The sequence below is a fragment of the Gadus macrocephalus genome, chromosome 16, assembly GCF_031168955.1.
Source record: "Gadus macrocephalus chromosome 16, ASM3116895v1".
Taxonomy (NCBI): Eukaryota; Metazoa; Chordata; class Actinopteri; order Gadiformes; family Gadidae; genus Gadus; species Gadus macrocephalus.
Genome location: NC_082397.1, coordinates 20381178 through 20406836, shown reverse-complemented (window position 1 = coordinate 20406836; position 25659 = coordinate 20381178). Strand labels below are relative to the sequence as shown.

Sequence of the window (25659 nt, the reverse complement as noted above, 5' to 3'; positions counted from 1 at the left end):
CCACATAAACAGGTTATATTGATTCAACATACCGTCAAATTGCTGTTGTGAATATAGGTCGTGTCCTGAGGTGACATCGCCCGGACAGCATTCCGGCGACCAGTTTTCAAAATGTTTGTTTTCAAAATGTCTTATTCAACAAACTGCCAAATTTGAAGTGGTATGGGTGGCATCCTGACTTCACGGCGCCCACATCACGTCCAGTTTTTAAATGTTACAAACTCCAAATCTCACAGGGTTGTAAAAATCATGAAAGCCTAGAAGTCTAATTTTACATCAATATATGTCTACACAAGAGGCTTAGTTCCGAATCTTTGGGCCTTCAGGTTTTTGTGTCTACAAAGAAATGCAATAAAATATCATTGATAATAATAATAAATGTTTTATTGTAAGACACTCAATGGTGGCAAAGTTTTGTTTTCATTGGGGACAAACTTGCAGCAATTACCAAGTATCTTCCAATAGATAATGGGGATGTATGATTATCTTTGCTTTGACATCATGGGCAGTAACATCAAAGGATTTAGGTCATATATTTACAAAATTAGGGTCAAGGGACTGATCATTTGAAGCCATGTCTGGGGAAGCCAAGTTTAAGCATGCACAAGCATGTATGTGTGTGCAAGAATACGTGTGTGTTTGTGTTTAACTGCTTTTCAACTGATTCTGACCGTCTTTGGTCATGAATGAAAAATAGAATAACTATGTACATTGTAAATGGATTATATGTCGAAAAAACATTTAATACAATTAAAAAACGTATTGTAAGGGACATTGTGGTCATTTTATTTTAAAACAACGTTGACCGGCGTACACATGAAAACATTTCCCCAAAGGAAGTTTGTTGTGGTAACGGCTGTATGTATTTATCTGATTGGTTCCCTAGTGTTCTGAGAGATGTATATAAATCATGCTCTGTGAGGCTTAGACACGCTGCCGCGCCCAGATTCCATGCTGAGCTGGAATAAGTGTGTGTGTGTGTCTGTGTATGTTAATAATGACTGATATAATCAATAAGTTGGAGCAGCAGCTATGCTACCCGGGCTCCAATACCTCGTGCCCTAGGGCCGAGTTCCATCTGGGGGCCCAGGTCGCTCTATACACGCTGTTTGTGATGGGCATGCTGGTCACGGTGGTTGGAAACGCTGTGGTCATCGTGTCCATAGCTCACTTCAAGCAGCTGCACAGCCCCACCAACGTGCTGGTGCTCTCCTTGGCTCTGGCCGACCTGCTGCTGGGGGTGACCGTGATGCCGTTAAGCACAGTGCGCGCCGTCCAGGGATGCTGGTTCTACGGCGACACCTTCTGCCTTCTCCACTCCGCCTTCGACATGTTTCTCACCTCCGTCTCCATCTTCCACCTCATCTGCATCGCGGTCGACCGCCACGAGGCCGTGTGCAAGCCCCTGCACTACTCCCGCAACATCACCATGACTGTGGCCTGGCTCATGGTGTCTGCCAGCTGGGCCCTGGCCGCCCTCTACTCCTACTGCCTGATGTACTCCAAGGCAAACATCCGAGGTCTGGAAGATTATCTGGCATCCATATACTGCCTGGGCAGCTGTAACCTGCTGTTTAACAAGCTGTGGGGGACACTGGACACTATCATTGCATTCTTCTTCCCATGCACCGTCATGGTGGGCTTGTACGCAAAGATCTTCCTCGTGGCCAGAGAGCACGCGAGGAAGATTGACGACATGGGGGGTCACGGCGGGACGTTGAATGTTAAAGGCGCAGGCGGGCAGACCAAGCGTTCAGAGCACAAAGCGGCCAAGACTCTGGGTATTGTGGTCGGAGCGTTTATCTTTTGCTGGATGCCGTTCTTCCTGAACTCGATCGCCGATGCCTACACAGGTTTCAGCACGCCTGCGGCCGTCTTCGAGGTGTTTGTTTGGCTGGGTTACTTCAACTCAACCCTAAACCCTGTAATTTATGCCCTCAATTATCCCTGGTTCAGGAAAACCTCTCGTCTTATTTTCACCCTGAAAATATTCACCAGTGGCTCCTCGTCCATGAATGTGACTGTGAATTGAATGTTACGGTTTTGTTAATCTGTCCGCTGAAGTATTCATTGTGTATTTATCATTATTTCCTTTTATTACCCATGTATATTGCTTGGTTCAGGTTCTTCCGGTGCAATGCTTGTCAACCAGTATATCTATTAACAATTGTAATGTATTTATGAAAATTTCTGCTCCTACTAGTTAATCGAACCAAGGCCATATGCCTGCATGCTGTATATTTTCTATTTTGTATATATTTTTCTTTCTTTTTGTAATACTAGGTCATGTATTCATTAATGTATATCTGTTAAAAAAAAAACATTGTTGCTGCAATATTGCTTGTAGATCCAGAGAATTTACTTACCTGCTGTTTATGTTCAATGTGCAAGGATGCCTTTCAGCCATCCCCGAGAGAAAAGTCACATTTGGCGTCTCTTCCCTTTGGTGGGACTGAAATATTTTTGTCCGTTCTTAGGAAGGGACTGCTTCTATTCATTCCGATATTATATTCAACACATCGATTATTCCCTATAACCCTTACTATTAGATAAGATAAGTTAAATATATGTCCATATTTTCTCAAGGGAACTGCTATTTAAATAACACTTTTGTCATGAGGCAAAGATTCAGAGCAAGTGTCGGGAGAATGGAAATAAATACATTTTGCAGATGTTAAACATTTTCGGAATAAACAAGTGAAACACTGAGAAATAAAAAAAAAAAATTCATGAAAATAATCTTTCATTTGCATTGCACAACGACATTATAAAGATTTCCCATTATATTAAAGAAAAGCTAGAGTGTAGACATTATAATGCTTGATATAAAAATGGTTTCAGTTCGGAATACACTTTCAATAACAGTTTTTAACAATCAACTACATACATTGACCACAAATTATTACAAAAACATGTTAAATACATAGCAAAAAAGATGATACAATGACATCACAGCCAGCTTGGATGGTAGACGAAAGGCTCTTTCACATTTTAAGTGTGTCACACAATGATATAAGTTTCTTATGCCTGTAACTGGATTCACTGTATGCTTTACATAAACTTTAGGTTTAGGTTGAGAAAGCGATTATATATGTATATGGAAATAGGTAGGTTTGTGAGTTAAGTTTTGGCAATGTTTTTGTTTGGTTAAAATCTAAGTTTGCCTCTGCTACATTTGATAGTAATTATTTAATGAAATAATATTATTGTAATATTATTGTATTGTATTATACATGTAATGCATCTATCCTGTTTTATAGAAAAAAACTTTGAAATAGAAAATCTGTGCAAAAAATCAAAACCATACATATTTAAATAATTTGCACAATCCCTCTGAGTCACACAAAATGTGTCTTAGTCTGAATGTGTTTGAGTCTTTATTTCTATATGTTTGTTATTCTATTTTGAGAATTTTCTTATAATTCTATATTGATTTAATAGTATAATTTAACATTCAAACATACGTGTACGATTATAAGTTTAAAACATTCAAAAATGAACTATAATATCAACAGAATTTGAATAAATAACCTTTTTCAGGTTACGTCAAAGACTTGTGTCGCAGAGATATTTGCTTAAGTTAGCGGCAAGCCCCGCTAGCACCAGCCGGTATCGTCTTGTAATACAACTTTAATCCTCAAGATGTCACTGCCACTGCAGTGTCCAGTCCGACCGCAGTCAAACGTGAGAGGATGAGAGTAGCTGCCCCGGGGGCTTATTATAACCTCTTGTCCATAATGTCAGAGCAAATAAATTATAGAAACAGAACATTGGAAATTAAGACTTAACATTGGCGTTGCTTTCGCTTGAGTAAGCTGTTTGTGAGTAAAGGAACTAAGTTTGATGCTGAACTCAATGCAACATTTCTAATAAACTGTGAAGGAAAAAACAGTTAATGCTGCTGTTAGCTATGTAGCATAAGTGTATGCTACACGTGAACCTCCTAAGATGGCGCAATTAGATTGGTTCGCTATCTCGGGATATTGAGCAATATCCCATGATTGAGATCTCAAACTCGGGATATTGTTTTCATCGCAAAATGTCTGTCTCGTCACGCTAATAAAAACAAATAAATCCTTGCAAAAAGTGTTATCTTGTTTAGTTTTGGATTGTTAACGTGTAGTATATATACTAAACCAATTATTCACCTTCGGTCTCGGGGGCTATTCCCCACTATTCACTTCGCCTTCGGCAAATAATTGTTAAATAGCTTATGATGGTAGCTACTTGCAAAATTGTACTGACCCATTACAAATTAAAACAGTCAAGTATCAAGAGAGGAGATTGTTAAGTTAAATTTGTTGGCGCCTCTATTATATTTACTACGGTAGGAGGTAATCGACTTGTGTGGACTTCCTGGAAACATGGACCTACCGGTACTGGCACAGACTTGGAAAACAGTCTTTTTTACTAAACTCCCAGTACGCTAACTAAGTTGTAGATGCTTTGTTTTATGTGTAGGTACCCTAATCATGCTACTGCAGAGGTTTGGTGCTCTTTTAAGCAATATTAAAATGGTTAAATAATGCAGATTTGGAAGCGTTCGCGGTGCCCCTAACCAATACCATTGGAGCCAAACATTGCAAACTCTATACTCGATTTTCAATGAAAAAAGTATCTGGAAGGTTTATTTGATGGGTATACATGCCAAAACAAAGACCCTGGGTTAAATTTTCGCCAGAATTACACTTTAAGACGCACAATCCCCAGATCGACTGGGGAACTGGATGAGTCATATCTCGGAGCACACAGTGTCTGCGCTCCGCCCTGTCTCCTCAGGCGCCGGAGCCCGGGACCGCTTCCGCACCTCCTAACCTGTCCTCCGTCCCAGAGGAGAACCACGACCTCTGGGCGATCTTCAGTAAATCCCACACCATCATCATCAGTTTTTCCCGCTGGGCGCATATCTGGCCTTGGGGCGCTACACCCTGTCCTTGCACCCCCACCGCCCTTATGATTGTGCTATTGACCTCCTTCCCGGGTCCCCCCTCCCTAGTAGCCGCCTGTTCAATCTCTCCCGCACTGAACGTGAGTCCATGGAGGAGTATATCAGGGAATCCCTCGCCGCCGGAATCATTCGCCTGTCCTCTTCACCTGTAGGAGCGGGATTCTTCTTTGTGAGCAAGAAGGACCGCACTCTCCGTCCCTGTGTAGACTACCATGGCCTGAATGACATCACGGTCAAAAATAAGTATCCCTTGCCCCTCATCAGTTCCGCCTTCGTCCCCCTCCACGGAGCCTCAGTTTTCTCAAAATTGGACCTGTGCACACGTACACCTTGGTCCGCATCTGGGAGGGAGACGAGTGGAAGACCGCGTTTAACACCCCATTGGGCCACTCCGAATATTTAGTTATGCCCTTCAGGCTCACCAACCGCTGTCTTTCAGTCCCTGGTTAATCATGTCCTCCGGGACATGTTGAACCGCTCCGTCTTCATCTACATTGACGATATCCTGATCTTCTCGAGGTCCGTGGAGGAGCACAGGGTTCACGTCCGACAGGTCCTGTGACGGTTGCTCGAGAACCGACTGTATGTCAAGGCGGAGAAGTGCAAGTTCCACGTAAGATCCATCTCCTTCCTGGGCTACATTATTAGCCAAGGCCAGGTAAGGATGGATCCATCCAAGGCCTCTACTATCCCCTTTCGTGGCGCGCTGGGATACCAGACACCCCTGTTGGTTGAATTAGAGGAAGAGATTGTGGTTCCGTCGCTCCAGGCCCACCTGCGCAGGTGCCAGTGCACTTGGAAGCATGCACGCGCTGCTCTGCTCCGCGCATCCTCCTGTTCTCAATTGCAGGCCAACAACCATTGCCTACCGGCTACCTTTGTCCGTCTCCACCAACCCGCTGCCTCCCCCCGCTCCGCCCCCACCTCCACCCAGGATCATCGACAACCATCCGGCGTGGACGGCCCATCGCCTTATAGATGTGCGGCACCGCGGCCTGGGGCACCAGTACCTCGTCGACTGGGAGGGTTACGGTCCTGAGGAGCACTCCGCCGAGGGGCGTCCATAGAGGGGGGGGATACTGTTACGCCGCCTCCTGCTACGCCGTCCAATACCCCCATCTAGTGGTCGCTTGACTCCACTGGCCCTCTTTCTCCCGATACACCTGACATCAATCTCCAATCTCCACTCCCTTCAGCCGGTATCTCCATTCAGCCGGTGCCAGTTCGTTGTTTACAACTACCCAGTCAGTATCGGCTCTACCAGTCTATTGCAAAGATCTGCTTGTTTTCCCTGTTCCTCCTAGTAACCCTCTTCCCTCTCCTTTAGTTCTCCGTCCATCACCCTGCTTACCTGTTGCCGAACCCTTGCCTGCCTGACTACCCGCCTGTCGGTGAACCCTTGCCTGCCTGACTGACCGCCTGTCGCTGAAGCCTTGCCTGCCTGACTACCCGCCTGTCACCGTGCCCTTGTCTGCCTGACTGCCGATTAATGAACACTTGCCTGTGCGACCATTGCTTGCCTAGCCCTGGCTAGTCATTTACCCCTGTCCCAATGAACCCCACTTCCTTTTACTCCGTCTCCGCCACCCTGTGTCGAGCGTGGGTCCCCTTGTTCTGTCCCCCTAACAACACATAAACTGGTTGGCCTAGGTACAGGTGCATTCATCAAGATTTCTCAATAAAAAGGAGAAAAATCAATGACTTTCCATCAAATGAGAAAATGCCCCAGTTGAAAACTGGGGCATTGGGGGAATAGTAGCCTTTTATGGAAGACCTTAGGATGGCGGTATGAATCTAGTGCGTTGTGTCTCTGGAGATTCTGTACCACTCACACTTGCTTTATTGATCACATCTAAATGACTTCTTAGTCATGAGGAGCATGTCACTCCTCTGATCTCACCCGGCGATAGTAATCCCTTTGTCTGAATCATTGGGCCTTCAGGTTTGTGTGGAAAATAATATTAATAACTAGAAAATGCATTTCCTGCAGAAAATGGGGTGAGTGCTGTAGTACAAAGTGAGGTTGAAAATATTTTTTTAAGAAAACCACATAGATTAAGACATAAAGAAACGTTAAATGGCTTAAATCAAGTGAAGGGATTTGAACAAAAGTTCAAAAGTCGAAATTGAGTAAACAATGTAAACATGCATAAATGGCGTGGCACAGAATGCAAACCCAAAGGCTTAGTCTGGTGCTACACATTTATTATTTGGGTTCCTGCAAAATGCAAGAAAATGAACTTATAAGTGACAATGGCTAGCAGTATTCTTCAATTGTACTCATCTGCAGGGAATTTCATTGTCTGACGTAATCACGCGAGATTTTCACCCTGTTACTTTCCAGCAACTCTGCTGCTAATGTAGCGCATTTTCCACCTACTGGCGATTTATGGGTAGTACACCTTCACAACCACACCAACAAACATGAACACTGTACACTGCATTCGAACTCAAAACAATGACTCTCCCTCCGCAAACACACATGAACGTGTGGGAAATGTATACGCACACCGAACCAAAGAAATACTCGCCCAATGAGCGTCAACAGACCTACTGCGCCACACACACCATTTAAGAAAATGTAAATGATTGGAAAAAAATAAAGTGACAGCTGAATGAAAAGCGCAAAGCATTGCTAAAAATGCAGAAATGTAAAATGAATTGAACTGAAGAATCTGAAGCGTCAAATGTATTGCCCTGCTGTGTGTGTGTGTGTGTGTGTGTGTGTGTGTGTGTGTGTGTGTGTGTGTGTGTGTGTGTGTGTGTGTGTGTGTGTGTGTGTGTCTTTAAGAGAATAGCGAATAGCTCAATAGAGTGGGAAAACCCGCCCAATCTGGCAACACTGCCTGAACGGCCTCCAAAAGTAGCCCAATCTGGCAACACTGCTGAGCGTCATCACGCTCCAGCGTCAATGTAAATCAATGAGACCAACTGAAAATTAAGCCGGTATGAAACTAAAGCTACGGCCACACTGAACGCATTACTGTGCGTTCACACCAAACGCGACGGGGCGACAGGATCCCATACAAAGTGAACGTATAGAGTTTTGATTTGTCGCGCCACACTTTCGCCGTGGACAGGCGAGCGCGTTCACGAGGATTTGTGGCGTGACAAATTCCCTCGAGTTGAAATATTTGAACTTTGACGCGAATTTCGCGTCATGACAGCCAATCAGCGTTCAACAGCGTGGCCACTGAGTCACATGTGTAACGTAACAGCCAATCAGCGGTCAACCGTCAAACTCAGTGCAGCGCAGTCCGGGGTGAACTGCAGCATGGAGGAGAAAGTGAATGTTTCCGTCTGCGACTCCCGGAGCTCTATAGATAATATAATAGTATATAATATAATATTTGTATATATAATATCACGGCCAACAGCTCTGTGCGCCTCCGGATGGCCGTAGCGCGGGGAGCTCTCATAGGGACTGGGCTTCTTGGGTTTTTTTTACCGGCGTTGCTATATTTCCAGTCTTGTGTGTTCCAACGGTTTATTAGGTAAGCCCATCTAATTAATCTCTGTCTATTCAATACTTCATTCACTGCCTCTTCCGTGGTCATTTCAAGATTATGAATATACTGCGTCGGGTCCTCCGGCGTCTCTCCCTCTTCCACAAAAGGTAAAGACATGCAATGGTGGTTATCTTGTTGTGGCGCGACAAATTCGACAAAACTTGCACAGCGACAGATTATGATGTGTGGCGCGACAAAACTTCGGCGACAACGCGAACGGGCGACAAATTTCGCGTTTGGTGTGAACGCACAGTTAGAGGCATAGTAAATCAGCATTTTTGCATAAGGAACCATTGGTTTAGGCGCATAGATGCGTTACACGCGCTAGAGCAGCGCATTAAGGTACGGCCACACCAAACGCGTTTGGGGTGTCGAAAATCTGCATTTTTGCAAAGGGAACCATTGGTATAGGCGCTTCAACGCGTGTAACGTGTTGAAGCGTCGCGTTACTGTGTGTTCACACCAAACGCAAAAAATTTCGCCCGTTTGCGTTGTCGCCGAAGTTTTGTCGCGCCACACATCATAATCTGTCGCTGTGCAAGATTTGTCGAATTTGGCTGTCATCACGCGAAATTCGCGTCAAAGTTCAAATATTTGAACTTGCGCGACAAATTCTCGTGAACGCGCTCGCCTGTGCACGGCAAAAGTGTGGCGCGACAAATCAAAACTTGTCGCCCGTTTTCTCTCGCGAAAAATTCGCCCAAAACGCGTCTATACGTTCACTTTGTATGGGATCCTGTCGCCCCGTCGCGTTTGGTGTGAACACACAGTTAGGGGCGTTAGACGCGGCAGACGCACGTTCAAAAAATAGAACCTTCAACGCTCCAACGCGTGATGCTTAGCCGCGATAGCCAATCAGCGTGGAGCTTGACCCGACGTCACTGGCAGAGAGTAGTGACGCTTGCACAGAAGCATATGGCGGACATCTTTCTTTATTCTGGGTGGAAATGGTAACGTAGTTACGCCATTAAATGCGTTTATGTAAACATTTTTAGCCAGAAATGTGCATTTTACTTTCATAATGTTCGCTCAGTGAATGTGAAGGATGTTTGGTTTGATAGTTATGACGAAACGCTCCATTCACTTGCATGGACAGCGTCTCTGGTTGCTAAGCAACCTCAACGTCTTGGCGGACTATATCCCTGCTGATCAACACTACGAATGCTGGAAACACACCAGACACACCATGTGAAGTTATTTAACCTGATTATTGTTATTTATATCCGAGATTATTTAATCTAACCCGATCTAAGCTCTATCATGCACCCAAACACGGCGGCGTTTGGGTTTCCTACCTCGGACTCCTAAATTCAGCGCAGCCACAGGCGCGTTAGGCGAGTTGAACCATTTTTGTGACACACAATGATCAAGCGTCAAGATAGGCGCGTCAAATGATATCGAAAGTCCGTTTAGATATCAATGAAGATACAAGTGTGTGGTTTGGACGAAGATAAACAGTTGAACTAACATTTGAAGTACAAGTACTTCAAACGGCTCTGCCGTCTTCCAATTGACTCCCATGTTAAAAAAAAAAAGGTAATAGGCCTATTTTAAAAGTAGAATATCTTAAAAAGTATAACATATTCAGAGAATCTGAATAGAAGGGCGCGATTCCAAGCTAATCTGAATATTTTAAAATTTGAATGCAGTCTTTAGTTGAAAAATTTAGGAAGGAGAGTTTGTAGAGAATAAGAAAGAAAAATAATAAAACTTATGAAGAACAATAGTTGAGCGCTGCATGCAGCACTCACCTAATAATTGTAAATGTTTTTATTTTGTTTTCATTAGGGATCATGTGAACCTTGCAACATTTACCAAGCATCTTCCAATAGATAATGGGTATACATGATTATTATTGCTTTGACATCATGGGCAGTAACATCATAGGATTTAGGTCTGATATTAACAAACCTAGGGTGAGGGGACTGATCATCGGAAGCCATGGCTGGAGAGGCAAAGTTTGTGCACGCACACACACGAATGTGTGTGCGAGAATGTGTTTTTTGTTTTTCTGCTTTTCAACCTATTCTGCTCATCTTTGGTCCAAAATAAAACAAAGTACAACTCTGGACATTGTAAATGTATTATGTGTCGAAAACACGTTAACTACAATTAAAAAACGTATTGTAGGGGACATTGTGGTAATTTTATTTTATTTAAAAAAAAAATATTATTTATTTTTTTAATTTATCGGTGACAGGAGTACGCATGAAAACATTTCCCCAAAGGAAGTTTGTTGTGGTTACGTCTGTATGTACCTGATTGGTTCACTAGTGTTCTGAGAGATGTATATATATCATGCTCTGTGAGGCTTAGGCACGCAGCCGCGCCCAGATTCCATGCTGAGCTGGAATAAGTGTGTGTGTGTCTGTGTATGTTAATAATGACTTATATAATCAATCAGGTGGAGCAGCAGCTATGCTACCCGGGCTCCAACACCTCGTGCCCTAGGGCCGAGTTCCATCTGGGCGCCCAGGTCGCTCTGTACACGCTGTTTGTGTTGGGCATGCTGGTCACGGTGGTTGGAAACGCCATTGTAGTCGTGTCCATAGCTCATTTCAAGCAGCTGCACACCCCCACCAACGTGCTGGTGCTCTCCTTGGCTCTGGCCGACCTGCTGCTGGGGGTGACCGTGATGCCGTTCAGCACATTGCGCGCCGTCCAGGGATGCTGGTTCTACGGGGACACCTTCTGCCTTCTCCACTCCGCCTTCGACATGTTCCTCACCTGCAACTCCATCTTCCACCTCATCTGCATCGCGGTCGACCGCCACGAGGCCGTGTGCAAGCCCCTGCACTACTCCCGCAACATCACCATGACCGTGGCCTGGCTCATGGTGTCTGCCAGCTGGGCCCTGGCCGCCCTCTACTCCTACTGCCTGATATACTCCAAGGCAAACATCCGAGGTCTGGAAGATTACCTGGCATCCATATACTGCCTGGGCAGCTGTAACCTGCTGTTTAACAAGCTGTGGGGGACACTGGACACCATCATTGCATTCTTCTTCCCATGCACCGTCATGGTGGGCTTGTACGCAAAGATCTTCCTCGTGGCCAGAGAGCACGCGAGGAAGATTGACGACATGGGGGGTCACGGCGGGACGTTGAATGGTAAAGGCGCAGGCGGGCAGACCAAGCGTTCAGAGCACAAAGCGGCCAAGACTCTGGGTATTGTGGTCGGAGCGTTTATCTTTTGCTGGATGCCGTTCTTTCTGAACTCGATCGCCGATGCCTACACAGGTTTTAGCACGCCTGCGGTCATCTTCGAGGTGTTTGTTTGGCTGGGTTACTTCAACTCAACCCTAAACCCTGCTATTTATGCCCTCAATTATCCCTGGTTCAGGAAAACCTCTCGCCTTATTTTCACCCTGAAAATATTCACCAGTGACTGCTCGTCCATCAATGTGACTGTGAATTGAATGTTAGGGTTTTGATAATCTGTCTGCTGAAATATACATTTTTGCAGCATGTTTGCTTGTAGATCCAGAGACTTTACTTACCTGTTTATATTCAATGTGCAAGGATGCCTTTCATCCATGCCCGAGAGAAAAATCACATTGGGCGTCTCGTCCCTTTGGTGGGACTGAAATATTTTTGTCAGTTCTTAGGAAGGGACAGCTTCTATTCACTCAGATAATATATACAACACATTCATTATTCCCTGTAACCCTTACTATTAGATAAGATTAGTTGAATATATGTCCGATAATTTCTCAAGGGAACTGCTATTTAAATAACACTTTTGTCATGAGGCAAAGATTGAGAGCACGTGTTGGGAGAATGGAAATTAATCAATTTCGCAGATGTTAAACATTTTGGGGAAAAACATAAACACTGAGAAATAGAATACCTTTTTTTCATGAAAATAATCTTGAATTGGCATTGCACAACGACATTATAAGTGTGTGATAACCCCGCTCCAACTCGAACCACGCCAGCACCGGGAAAAGCGCCCTCTCCGCGGACAGGGAGTCCGAGGGAGGTATGTGCCGTTCAGCTTGGCGGCGCGGAAGCGCGCATCAAGCGCACTCGGACAATCACGGACATTGCATTGGGATCACCTGGGGGAGGGAGAAGGCAGGGGCCTCTTAAGGACCGAACACGCACCAGACGGGGTTCTTATGGGGTAAAAAGGGGCCCTCTCGCGGACCAGACCTTGAGACGGCCCCTTTTTACCCCATAAGAGGAAGAACTTATGTTGTCTTTTGTTTTACCTTTTTTCCACGTGAGGTGCACGAATTAAAACCGTTGACCCGCAACCCTGTTTTGAGCGTCTCCTTTGCAAATCCCAGCCGCCGACGATCGGGGTTGCCACAAAAGATTTGGCCTTAGATTAATGAGAAGCTAGAATGTAGACATAATACTGCATATAAAAATGGTTTCAGTTCGGAATACACACGCAATAACGTTTTTTAACAATCAACACATACATACATTGACCACAATCTATTACAAAAACATATAAAATACAAAGGAAAATCGATGACACAATGACATCACAACCAGCTTGGATGGCAGACGAAAGCCTCTTTCATATTTTAAGTGTGTCACACAATATTAGAAGTTTCTGTATGCTTTACATAAACTTTGGGTTTAGGTTGAGCATAAGAAAGCGACTAGGCTATATAAATAAAAATAGGTAGGCTAGGTTTCTGAGTTAAGTTTTAGCAATGTTTTTGTTTGGTTAATATCTAAGTTTGGCTCTGCTACATTTGATTGTAATAATTTAATGAAATAATATTGTTACCATAGATTATATACAATAATACAACATGAAATGTACAAATACTGTTTTATAGAAAAATTAAGAAAATCTGTCCTAAGATTTCTATCCATACATATTTAAATCATTTGCACAATCCCTCTGAGTCTGATCATGATCTCAATTCAACATCATCAGCATCACATATAAGTATAATTTTCAAAAGACAAAGTCTGTAGGTTTTCAGTGTGTTTATTTGCTGTTGGATTGGATGATCGTCGGGGTCACGTCGGGTTTTCCTCACAAAATAGCATTGGTTGCCTTCACCGAAACCTACAATCTAGAATAACTATTAAAATCTTGGTAGTGTCTGTTAATAATCATGCAAAAAAAAAAAAAAAAGCAGTTTTTCACTTTTTCAATTTCAGACCAAATAATAAATACAGAAAATACATCTTCCCACAATAGATGTGTAGCAGCATGCATGAAAAAGGGGTTTCATCTGACTTTTAGAGGCCGGACGTAAACAGAAGAAGCAAGGACAACTGTAACACAAACATTACTGCAGTGTCAGGAATCTGCAGTGCTTTCGGGTCCAAAAGGTGAATCCCTCGGCCAAAGCATAACATTTGTGTTTATGTGTGGGTGTGTGTGTATGTGTGTCGTATGCCCAACCTGTTACACTGGGGGTCTGTTCCTCCCGAGGTGGTCACCTTCTGTCCTCTCCCTCACCACGAGTTTGAGCAGTGTCAAGCAAGCTTTGACCAATGCCCTCACCTGTCCTCCACATTCTGCCCATCCACCTCCACAATGGCGTCACCCCGCAGCAGACCAGCCCTCTGGCCAGAGCCCCCCGATGCCACATGGGTATCACGAGGAAGCAGGACAGGAACTCAGGATATGAAAGTGAAGCCAATGGTATTGACATGACACACAAAATTGTGTCTTTTGATTTTGATTTATTAGGATCCCCATTAGAACCACACCGGAGTGAAAGCTAGTCTTCCTCTTCCTGGTTTCTGAAATATAACATAGACAACAGACAATCACTTGTTTGACATTATGTCAAACAAAAATAAAAATAGATGCATAATAAACAACAATAATAAACAACATGATTAAAAAAACAGAATTACAAATATAACAAAAGTAAAAAACATATAAAAGCTGCACGAAAAAATGAATACATAAAAAATGTATATACATTACATATGCACCAGATGTTTTTTTGCAGACTTTTTAAAGTTGTATTTGGTATTAATGCTAGGACGGTAGTTCATTTCATAATGAAATTGATCTGTAAATTATGGTATTTTTAAGTAGATTGGACCTCGGTCTGGGTAAAGCTAGATGTCCGTTACTTGCTCCTCTAGTGCTATGACCGTGTCTGTCAGACACACTGACTAAACCTTCAGCAAAGAAGGCGGGTCTTTGCAGTTTATGACCCTTACCCTAACCTTAGGAACAACAAGAGAGAGAGATATTTTGTTTTACTGTGAGCCATGAAAGGCTAGCATGCATTACTTCAGTGTTAGTGTGAATGAGGCAGCTCAGTGCCAAATGGGCTGCTTTGTTCAGAGCTACCTGAAGTTTAGGTTTACATTAATCTTTTTTGGTTGCTGATGACCAGATAATTGTACAATAATCAAGGTTTGACAAGACCAGACCATGTACAACTTGTTTGATTATAGATGTTGAAGATGTGAACATTTTCTCGTCATGCCAATACCTTGAGCCAACCTTTTTTGAGACAATGGTGTTAATGTGAACTGACCAGGGCCTCGTTTCCCGATAACGATGGATCTTCGCTCTTACGATCATTCTCACGATGGATCTTGCGAACCATCGTGAATTTCTTTGGAGCGTTTTGCGAAACTCCTCTTAACATGAACACGTGTTCACTGCACTCACAACGTTCGTAGGATTGTAACTGTCCACTGACACAGTGCTGAAACGGGCTATCTAGGAGGGAGAGATGCAGGAATGTCGCAAGAAAATGGGGTTAAAAAGAGTTAAAATATCTCCCCATCAAGGCCAACAGCATAGTAGCCTACGAAAAGAATAGACTGCAATAATATGAATGCTGAAGATATTAAAACACAATTGATTAGGCCTAGGCCGACATATGCTATATCAGTCCTAATCCTGAACGCACTGCATCATTTTTTTACGGCATTTCCCCCCCTGAAATAATTCCATATTACAAAAATCCCAAATAGCTTGTTTGACAACTACATTTATCTTAATGTGCTGATTTCTGAAACATACTTTGCACAGCAAAGAGAGCCGACTTTATCTGATTCCGCATGAAGTTTCATTGATGGCGCGCACTCTCTAGTCTAGAATATATGTAGACAGTAAAAATGCAACGTTCCATCCATTCATTATCATTCAAACGCAGAGGCTAGGCATTGACACACGGCTATTACTGACCCGATTAGGAGAGCTTGGTCTAGATCCTGCCCATATTGTTGGGCAGGATGAAGTAGGCTATAGGTCTTTTTACACTGCCAAGCCGGTTCGGTCGCAGCTTGGCACGCCTGGCGATTTCACCTTCTTATCTCAAGTTTCCTGTGTAAAACCGAGGGGGTCAAATCCCCCATTCCTCATGGCGCGGGCTTTCTTGGTTCACTGGGGAAGGCGGGGCTTCGCACGGAGTCTCGGACCTCTTTAGAATAATTTGTATTATTGCATACTCCCGAATGAATGAAGACACCCTCATGCAATAATGAGTTCACGTCTGAGTGTAGACTACAAATGCGATTAACTATGATCCGGGATGTTCGTTACTAGACAGGGTCCAAAAAATAGTGAACTTCATCACAGCCTCACCGAAGCGCATACAGTGCTTAAAGGTTGGGTATGGAATTCTTTTTTTTGGCCATTTTTGCAAAATTACTTGAAATCCTCATCATAACCCACTTACAGCCACTGAGTTAGAAGTACTGACATGAAAATTAAACAAGTCAATCATCTGTGGAACGGGCAGGGCTCGAAAAACTCCAGCCAATGATTTCCAGAACCACCGAGTGGTATTGGACAGTAAGTACGTCAATCAAACGGTCGTACTCCACTCCCCCCGCGCGTGACCCCTTCGTGCACATACTCAAAGCTCGTGACCCAGATCAAGCTTCTGTTTGTTGTTATCCTGCGGTAGCTACTGGAGCTAGCTAACTAGCTAATCCACATTTGGACCTAGCAATAGAAGACAACCCTAAAATCCAACCTAGCTATCCTGGCTCGCTCTCGCGCATCTGTGTTCGCGCTCGTGCATGATTGCGCGTCCATGTACTTGGAATGGATGGAGTCAGAGTCAGCGTTGAAAGAGAGGGGGTAGGACCATTTGAGTTGTGTATTTTCAAAATCTGCTGGCGTTTCGCAAATCCAATACCCAACCTTTAATGCAAACAATCGCAACAAAAAACACCTGCAGAAATTCTCCGACCGCCGCTGGTCATATGATCAATATGAGGACATTTTAACCACGATGGTTGAATTAAAATCAGAGGGAGACAGCAAGTGCAGCTCGAAAGAGACCTCCCACACAAGAGCAATGGAATCATTTGATTTCATTATATGCCTTGTGACGTGGCGTTTGATCGGTACATTTCGGCTGCGCATGTATTGTTGGAATTTTAAATTGCTGCAATAAATTATGTTGTTGTTGACTTCTAACATGTCTCTATCTTTGCTGTTTAAATCGAACAGTAGTCTATGAGTAATATATCGGCGGTAACCAAGGTTTTTGGTTGCGAAATTGCGCCAGCTGGGCATTCCGTGGTATTGGATGTGTTTTAATAAAATGCATCCAATACACGTAATGTCCGCTGGTGATGCCACTGAGGCTATAGTAGGCTAACGATGCTCTTAGCATCCTACGAGTAACCCTGGAGTCCTCGTTAGCTACGAGCGTTTTCACGACGTTCGTTACCAACGATGCTTTCGGGAAACGGTGTGAAAACTGTACGATGCTTGTACGACGCACTTCACGATCCACTTAGGCTAATGATGCTTTCGGGAAACGGGGCCCAGGACATAGAATCAACAATGGTAAGACCTTAGAGTTTTATTGTGGTTACTTGTTGAATTGGTGCGTGTATTACCTATAACTAAATTTATCTTTGAGTCAGAAAAACTGCCATTGAAAAGAAACTTTTGTTTTCATCCTGTAAGATAGTCCTCTACCCAGGCTATTGCTGTAGATGTAAAGCCATAGCTCTGAACTTTTCCAAATAGCAGCTAATGATCAATTCAATCGAATGCTGCACTAAAATCAACTGTCAATGTTAGTCATCCAGTCATCAGTCATTTCTGCATGTGCAGTGCAAGTGGAATATCCTTCTCTATTATGCATGCTGTGAGTTAGATGTTAATTTATTACCGAAGAAATAATCCTGAATTTGTTTAAAGACAATTTTAACAATTAATTTGCTCAATACTGGTCAAATACTTATAGGCCGACTACTGGGACCATTAAAAGCACAATTATTATATTTTATATGTGGAATAATTTTAGCTTCCTTCCAACGAGCTGGATCCACACCTTGGATTAGACAGTCGTTAAATATATGGGCTATAGGAGTCGCTACATGACTGGCAGCTAATTTCAACAATTTATTATTAGAGATTATAAGAGCCGGAGCTGTTATTGTCAGGTAGTGACATTAACATGCCCTTAACCTATTCAATGCTGATGAGATGAAACTCAAATTAACTGTTAAATTTTTCATTACGACCTCTTCAATTAATCTATTTGATTTTACCCCATCACTTGATTGCGTGTTATGATGGATTTTATCAACCGTTATCAACCGAATGCTCCATCAGAATGAATAAATGAAATTTACATTTTAGATTTTCTTCCCATTATATCATTCATTGTGGTCCACAGTCTTTCCTGTCATTTTTTAAAGTCGCTAATCTTTTGTTTTTAATATGCCTTTATAATTGCATTTCATTTTGTCATATGATTCCTTAATTTACAGTATTCTTGTCTGGCTAACGGGCAACATAGATTATTAGCCATTTTCTTGGCATTGTCCCTTAGGGTCATCAAATCTTTCAGCTCAATGTCAATCCATATGGCTTTTTTTGCTTTAGCAGTACATTTTCTGCATGACCATTCACAATTTTCATAAAATAATTCATAAACAATCTAAGTGCAGCTTCAGGATCATTATCCTCGCAAACACAGGACGATTGTACTTTTTCCATCTCCTTCAGAAATATTTCTTTATTAAAATTCTTGTATGATCTCTTATAGATTATCTTATTCCCCCACACTTGGGGATTTTAGATTTTCTAGGAGTAACTACCAAGTTGTTATCACTAAATCCAACAGATAGTGATACTGCTTTAGAGCAATGCACAGGATTATTTGTATAAATATAGTCAATACATGTTTTTGAGGTCTTGCCAAGCTCGTTTGTGAATATTCTTGTTGGAAGAGACATGACTTGAGTTAAGTTACAGGACTGAGTCATAGCTTAGATTTCATCGGGCACATGGTATCCAATGTTCAGATCACCAAATAAATATAATTCTCTCTTTTCATCAGAAGGCTTTGTTTAAAATTCTGCACGTTTAATCAAAATACTTAATGTCAGCGCTCAGAGGTCTGTAGCAGCGTCCAAAAAGAAGGTTTTAGATGTGGCAGGAGAACTTGTATCCATATAGCAGGGGTCGCCAACTGGCGGCCCGCGGGCCATAACTGGCCTGCAAGACATAATATCTGGCCTGCCCGATTATTCTGAAGTTATATGATTATTATTTATTTATTTTACCAATATCGAATATCTATATCTGTTAGCTTAAATGCAAAGGGCCAGATACTGTGAACTTTTTTTTTCTTTCACGACCTTTCTGGAATTTAAATGTATCAAACCCTGCTACTACTCCCGGAAGGTTAGAGACACACTCGTAAGCTGCGAGGGGTTGAGTGGGAGTTATTGGAAACTATGCAATATTAAATTAAACGGAACCCCCCTCTATAGGCCTGTATACAACATTTTACAACTTTTTTAGGTGCGCACTACTGCCCTCTCTCCAGCATAAGGCCTTTCTACACTGCAAAGCCAGTTTGCGGTCGAGGCTTGGCACGCCCGGCGATTTCACAGTTTTATCTCAAGTTTCCTGTGTAAAACCGAGGGGTAAAAGGGCTTTCTTGGTTCCCTGGAGAAGGCGGGGCTGCGCACGGAGTCTAGACCTCTTTAGAATAATTAGCATATATTCCCGAATGTTTTTATTTTTTTATGAATGAAGACACCCGCATGAAAGAATGAGTTCACGTCTGGGTGCAGGCTACGAATGCGATTAACTATTTACAAGTGCAAAAACGCCAACATATTCTTTATTTTGCTGACCACTTGTTTTTATCCCGACAAATGCCTCGTAAGGACAGTTCCTCTGCGTCTCTCTCGTAGATTACATTTACATCAGAATGAATCCCAATAAACCGCCAATTTGTGTAGGGTCCGGGAGGGTTAATTGGGGTGCTAGCCCAAGCTTGCAATTTACCTCGGGCAGTGTAAACGCGCAGACCGTGCAGCGAAAAAGGCGTGCATAAGACGGCATATGCACTGCCAAATATGCCGACAGGAAAAGAGGAGCAGCTTTACGCGTGGCCTTTGCATACAATGCAACCCTTTCTACAGACACTTTTACCTGGCAGACTCCGCTGGAGAACCAGGCTGACAACTGCACAACTTATTCACTTTATCTTCATATGTAGGGTTAGGACTAAGAGTTATTGGGGAACGAGATCAGCAAAAAAAGTCATTCAAATACCAACGGGATGTCCCCCGCTCGGCTACATTATGAAATAACTTATTTTTCTTTTTTAATGAAATAATCACAATCGCGTTTGCTGTTTATAACGTGATCAGGCATAACATTTAGGGCATACACTTGTTTATATGTAGGTCTTTGATGAGTCATCTAGTGCTTAGTAGGCATATGACTAAGCCAGCTGACGGCCTGCGTTGCAGTTCCAGATGCACTTTCATTAATCAATTCCTTGAACTAGCCTTTGATAATGTTCAGGCCCGCCACCTACTGGCTGGGAAAAAAAATTGGCCCGATTCCAAACACAACGGGTCAGCTCTATATACTGCAGGAATATGGCTTTGGATGTAGACTGCTACACCCCCACCATTTCTATTTTTATCCTTTCTGAAGATACTGTACCTTTGTAATGAAACCTCTTAATTTTCAAATGAGGGATCCAGTTGAGTTTCTGATATACTTAGAACTTGTATATTATGTAACTGTACTCAACGACTAATTTCATGTATTTTGTTTCTCGGACTACAGACATTCAGATGAGCCATTAACAGGCCTTTAGTTGGTAGTGTACTCATATCAGCAGTCAGAACAAGCAAGTTGCATACATGTTCATCATTTTATTTTCAATTACTGACATTTTTTGATTAAGCCAAGACATAAAGAAATGGTCTTATTGTTCTTGTTCAAATTTGACTACTGTATTCGTCTCTCTTGTTGATGACCAGGGTGAGTGATGAGCTTGTTGTATCTTAGAACAGCATAGTCCCCATTTATTTCTAGCCTCCAGCATCTTTTAGGTATCAGCTCCCTTCTCTTCCTTCTCACCGCCTCAAGGTAGTCTTCATTTATGAATATTTTGGAACCCCTCACCTTGGCATTCCACATGACGCTTTCTCTGTCTTTGAACCTGAGGAATTTTACAACAATGGGCCTTGGCTTGTCAAGGAAGTCTCTGATCGTTCTTCCTGTTGTCTGATTGGACGTTGTTAGTCACTTTTTCAGTGCGGTGGGCCCTTTCTATTTCTATTTTGGTTGGGTCCAAATCCAGTTTTTCACCAAATAATTTCAGTACCTTCTGTTCAGTAGCTGGCCATTCTTCATTCTCTGATTCCAGAAGTCCATCAATTAACAGATTATTGCGTCTAGACTGGCCTTCATGGTAATCTGATTTGTAATCCATTGAGATTAGAGACTCAGCTAGTTTATGGATATCGCCTTCAAAAGTCTTGCCGTTCAAGGGGAGTTGCATGACTCCTTAAATTGATCCAAATCCTTCTGTGTGTATTGAAGGCTGACTTTGAGGTCTTCCACGTCTTTCAGAATGCCATCCAGTCTACTGTTAGTATTGGTCAGAAAATACTAAAAGCTTTGCTTGCGAATCCAAAAGCTTTGCTTGCTGTTGAGCTGAATCTCGTGGGCGGGACCTACGCCGAAAGATGTAAGACACGTCTCTATTGGCCCGTCTCGATCGGAGTTACAGCTTGGCAACATCCACAGTTAGTAACGAGAGAGGGAGTTTTGAAGTCCATGATGAGACAGAGCGGGACTCGGGAGCTGGGAGGACAGAAAATCAATGCGCAGGTATGTCTTTCGTCATAGTAATAGAAAGAATGTTATGTTTGAACTGGTGCATGTAGATTTTTTTGTTTAACGATCTGTGCATGTTGTAATGGGTTAAAAAATACACATTATTATGTCAGATCGAGACTGGCAAATAGAGACGTGTCTTACATCTTTCGACGTGGGTCCCGCCCACGAGATTCAGCTCAACAGCAAGGAAAGCTTTTGGATTCGCAAGCAAAGCTTTTGGATTCGCAAGCAAAACTTTTGGATTCGCAAACAAAACTTTTGGATTTGCAAACAAAACTTTTGGATTCCCATTAATATTTTTTTTATCACATTTATTTTACTTGCAATAAAACATTTTTAGATTGCAGTGTCGATGGTTTTGCTCTCAAATCTATTTTTTGATTGCATAATAAAGACACAAATCTACCTCCATACCACTGCAGCGTCCAGTCTGCCCGAAGTCAAACGTGAGAGGATGAGAGTAGCTGCCCAGAGGGCTTATTCTAACCTCTTGTCCATAATGTCACAGAAAATAAATTATAGAAAATGAACATTGGAAATTACATTACCTTTCCATAGCTTGAGTAAGCTGTTTGTGAGTAAAATAACTAAATTTGAAGCTGAACTCTGAAAAAAAATCAATGCTGCGGTTGGCAATGTAGCGATAGCTTATGATGGTAGCTAATTGCATAATTGTACTGACCGTGTTAATAAGTTATTATTTGGTTGATTTGCGGTTCAAACCGGTTAGAATACAATAGGGTTGGACACCTTTCTTGTGCTGCCACCTATTTGTTTGAAGCTTGGAGGAATAATTTGGCCATATCTAACGCATTGCACCATAATTATGTATTCTTTTATCTATTTCAATGTATTTACATAGTTATATATTTTGGTTTTGTTAGGCAGTGCAAACCTTGCATTGTCTTTGTCCAGAAAGACCACATTTTAAATTGTTATATTCTGAATGGATCATATTTCATGGATTATGTCAAGATACCGTTTCCTTAAATTACAAATGAATTTGATACAATATAATATGATGTAGGCTAGGTTACTTCTACTGCTTTTTATCGTTTTACGGTAACATTGAGGCCACATTGGCCAGCCGTATTACAACTAAACTAGCACAGTGCTATTTTTAAACAATGCTACTCCACCTCTTAACAGTCCGGTAGGGTGAAGTCAGGACAGGCACTAATGTTTGAGAGCAGCATTGTAAAAACCAAATGTTGAATACCTGGCCAATAAAAGTCCCCGGCTTATCCGGGGCACAACACAGGTTGAACCCGAATCCGACGGCCTCTCTGTCCAGAACACACAGCCTGGGGCCCGTGGGGTAGAGGAGGTTGCCCCTGTCGTCAGGTCCGTTCTGGGCCTCTTTTATGTCCTCATCATAGAACAGCAGGGGGGATAGGTCCAACTGTCATGATGGAAAGATTATGACAACATCGTATTTTAATACACATGAACTAGTTGGCCTAGGTGCAGGTGCGTTCGTCAAGTTTTCTGAATAAAAAGGAGACAAATCAATAACTTTCCATCAAATGAGAAAATGCCCAAGTTTAATATATTGCATTGGGGGAATAATATTATGTCTATTAAAATACGATGTGGTCATACTCTTTCCATCATGACAGTTGGACCTATCCCCCCTGCTGTTCTATGATGAGGACATAAAAGAGGCCCAGAACGGACCTGACGACAGGGGCAACCTCCTCTACCCCACGGGTAACCCATAATATTATATTATGGAAGACCTTAGGATGGTGGTCGTGAATCTAGTGCTTTGTGTCTCTGGAGATTCTATACCACACACGCTTGCTTTGTTGATCACATCTCAATGACCTCTTAGTCACAAGGAGCAGGTCACTCCTCTGATCTCACCTGGCGATAGTAATCCCTTAATTCCGAATCTTTGGGCCTTCAGGTTTGTGTGTAAAATATTATTAATAATAATTATAAATGTTTTATTGTGAGACACTCAATGGTGGCAAACTATTTTGTTTTCATTTGGGATCATGTGAACCTTGCAACATTTACCAAGCATCTTCCAATAGATAATGGGTATACATGATTATTATTGCTTTGACAACATTGACATCATGGGCAGTAACATCATAGGATTTAGGTCTGATATTAACAAACCTAGGGTGAGGGGACTGATCATTGGAAGCCATGGCTTGAGAGGCAAAGTTTGTGCATGCACACACACAAATGTGTGTGCATGAATATGTTAGTTTTTTTCTGCTTTTCAATTTATTCAGCTCATCTTGGTCAAAAATTAAACAGAGTACAACTTTGGACTTTATAAGTAGATTATATGTCGAAAAGACATTAAATGCAATAGAAAAACGTATTGTATGGGACATTGTGTTCATTTTATTTTAAAACAACGGTGACAGGAGTACGCATGAAAACATTTCCCCAAAGGAAGTTTGTTGTGGTAATGTCTTTATGTTTTTACCTGATTGGTTCACTAGTGTTCTGAGCGATGTATATATATCATGCACTGTGAGGCTTAGACACGCTGCCCCGCCCAGATTCCATGCTGAGCTGGAATGAGAGTGTGTCTGTGTCTGTGTATGTTAATAATGATTGATAGAATCTATCAGATCGAGCAGCAGCTATGCTACCCGGGCTCCAATACCTCGTGCCCTAGGGCCGTGTTCCATATGGGGGGCCAGGTCGCTCTTTACACGCTGTTTGTGTTGGGCATGCTGGTCACGGTGGTTGGAAACGCTGTGGTCATCGTGTCAATAGCTCACTTCAAGCAGCTGCACAGCCCCACCAACGTGCTGGTGCTCTCCTTGGCTCTGGCCGACCTGCTGCTGGGGGTGACCGTGATGCCGTTAAGCACAGTGCGCGCCGTCCAGGGCTGCTGGTTCTACGGCGACACCTTCTGCCTTCTCCACTCCGCCTTCGACATGTTCCTCACCTCCGTCTCCATCTTCCACCTCATCTGCATCGCGGTCGACCGCCACGAGGCCGTGTGCAAGCCCCTGCACTACTCCCGCAACATCACCATGACTGTGGCCTGGCTCATGGTGTCTGCCAGCTGGGCCCTGGCCGCCCTCTACTCCTACTGCCTGATATACTCCAAGGCAAACATCCGAGGTCTGGAAGATTACCTGGCATCCATATACTGCCTGGGCAGCTGTAACCTGCTGTTTAACAAGCTGTGGGGGACACTGGACACCATCATTACATTCTTCTTCCCATGCACCGTCATGGTGGGCTTGTACGCAAAGATCTTCCTCGTGGCCAGAGAGCACGCGAGGAAGATTGACGACATGGGGGGTCACGGCGGGACGTTGAATGGTAAAGGTGCAAGCGGGCAGACCAAGCGTTCAGAGCACAAAGCGGCCAAGACTCTGGGTATTGTGGTCGGAGCGTTTATCTTTTGCTGGATGCCGTTCTTCCTGAACTCGATCGTTGATGCCTACACAGGTTTCAGCACGCCTGCGGCCGTTTTCGAGGTGTTTTCTTGGCTGGGTTACTTCAACTCAATCCTAAACCCTGTTATTTATTCCCTCAATTATCCCTGGTTCAGGAAAACCTCTCGCCTTATTTTCACCCTGAAAATATTCGCCAGTGACTCCTCGTCAATTAATGTGACTGTGAATTGAATGTTAGGGTTTTTGTTAATCTCTCTGCTGAATTATACATTGTATATTTATTATTTCCTTTTTATTATCCATGTGTATTGCTCGGTTCAGGTTGTTCCGGTGCGATGCTTGTCAACCAGTATATCTATTAACAATCGTAATGTATTTATCAATATTTCTGCTCCTACTAGTTAATCGAACCATGCTATGATATCATTTCAAGACAGTCAAGAAGTTCATGAGGATGTAAGGCCATATCCTTGCATGCTGTATTTTCTCTATTTTGTATATATTTTTTCTTTCTTTTTTTTACACTAGGTAATGTATTCATTAATGTATATTCAATGTGCAAGGATGCCTTTCATCCATGCCCGAGTCAAATTGGGCGTCTCGTCCCTTTGGTGGGACTGAAATATTTTTGTCCGTTCTTAGGAAGGGACTGCTTCTATTCACTCAGATATTATATTCAACACATCGATTATTCCCTATAACCCTTACTATTAGATAAGATTAGTTAAATATATGTCCCATATTTTCTCAA

General features: G+C 42.8%; 4 protein-coding genes across 4 annotated transcripts; 3 read left to right on the top strand and 1 right to left on the bottom strand.

Moving 5' to 3' along the window:
- The first annotated feature begins 683 nt into the window (after positions 1–683).
- LOC132474847 (trace amine-associated receptor 13c-like) lies at positions 684–3158 on the top strand. Its single transcript, XM_060075733.1, has one exon. The coding sequence runs from the start codon at positions 989–991 to the stop codon at positions 2030–2032; it is 1044 nt and encodes a 347-aa protein (XP_059931716.1). The 5' UTR covers positions 684–988; the 3' UTR covers positions 2033–3158.
- Positions 3159–10754: 7596 nt separating this feature from the next.
- LOC132474852 (trace amine-associated receptor 13c-like) lies at positions 10755–12333 on the top strand. Its single transcript, XM_060075739.1, has one exon. The coding sequence runs from the start codon at positions 10832–10834 to the stop codon at positions 11873–11875; it is 1044 nt and encodes a 347-aa protein (XP_059931722.1). The 5' UTR covers positions 10755–10831; the 3' UTR covers positions 11876–12333.
- Positions 12334–13531: 1198 nt separating this feature from the next.
- On the bottom strand, positions 13532–23142 carry LOC132473848 (Na(+)/H(+) exchange regulatory cofactor NHE-RF1-like). The gene is made up of 3 exons (XM_060074130.1): positions 23134–23142; positions 22751–22933; positions 13532–14021 (listed from the first exon to the last, which is right to left on the bottom strand). The coding sequence occupies exons 1-3, from the start codon at positions 23140–23142 to the stop codon at positions 13932–13934; spliced, it is 282 nt and encodes a 93-aa protein (XP_059930113.1). The 3' UTR covers positions 13532–13931.
- Positions 23143–23955: 813 nt separating this feature from the next.
- Positions 23956–25453, top strand: LOC132474396 (trace amine-associated receptor 13c-like). Its single transcript, XM_060075056.1, has one exon. The coding sequence runs from the start codon at positions 24072–24074 to the stop codon at positions 25137–25139; it is 1068 nt and encodes a 355-aa protein (XP_059931039.1). The 5' UTR covers positions 23956–24071; the 3' UTR covers positions 25140–25453.
- Positions 25454–25659: the final 206 nt, after the last annotated feature.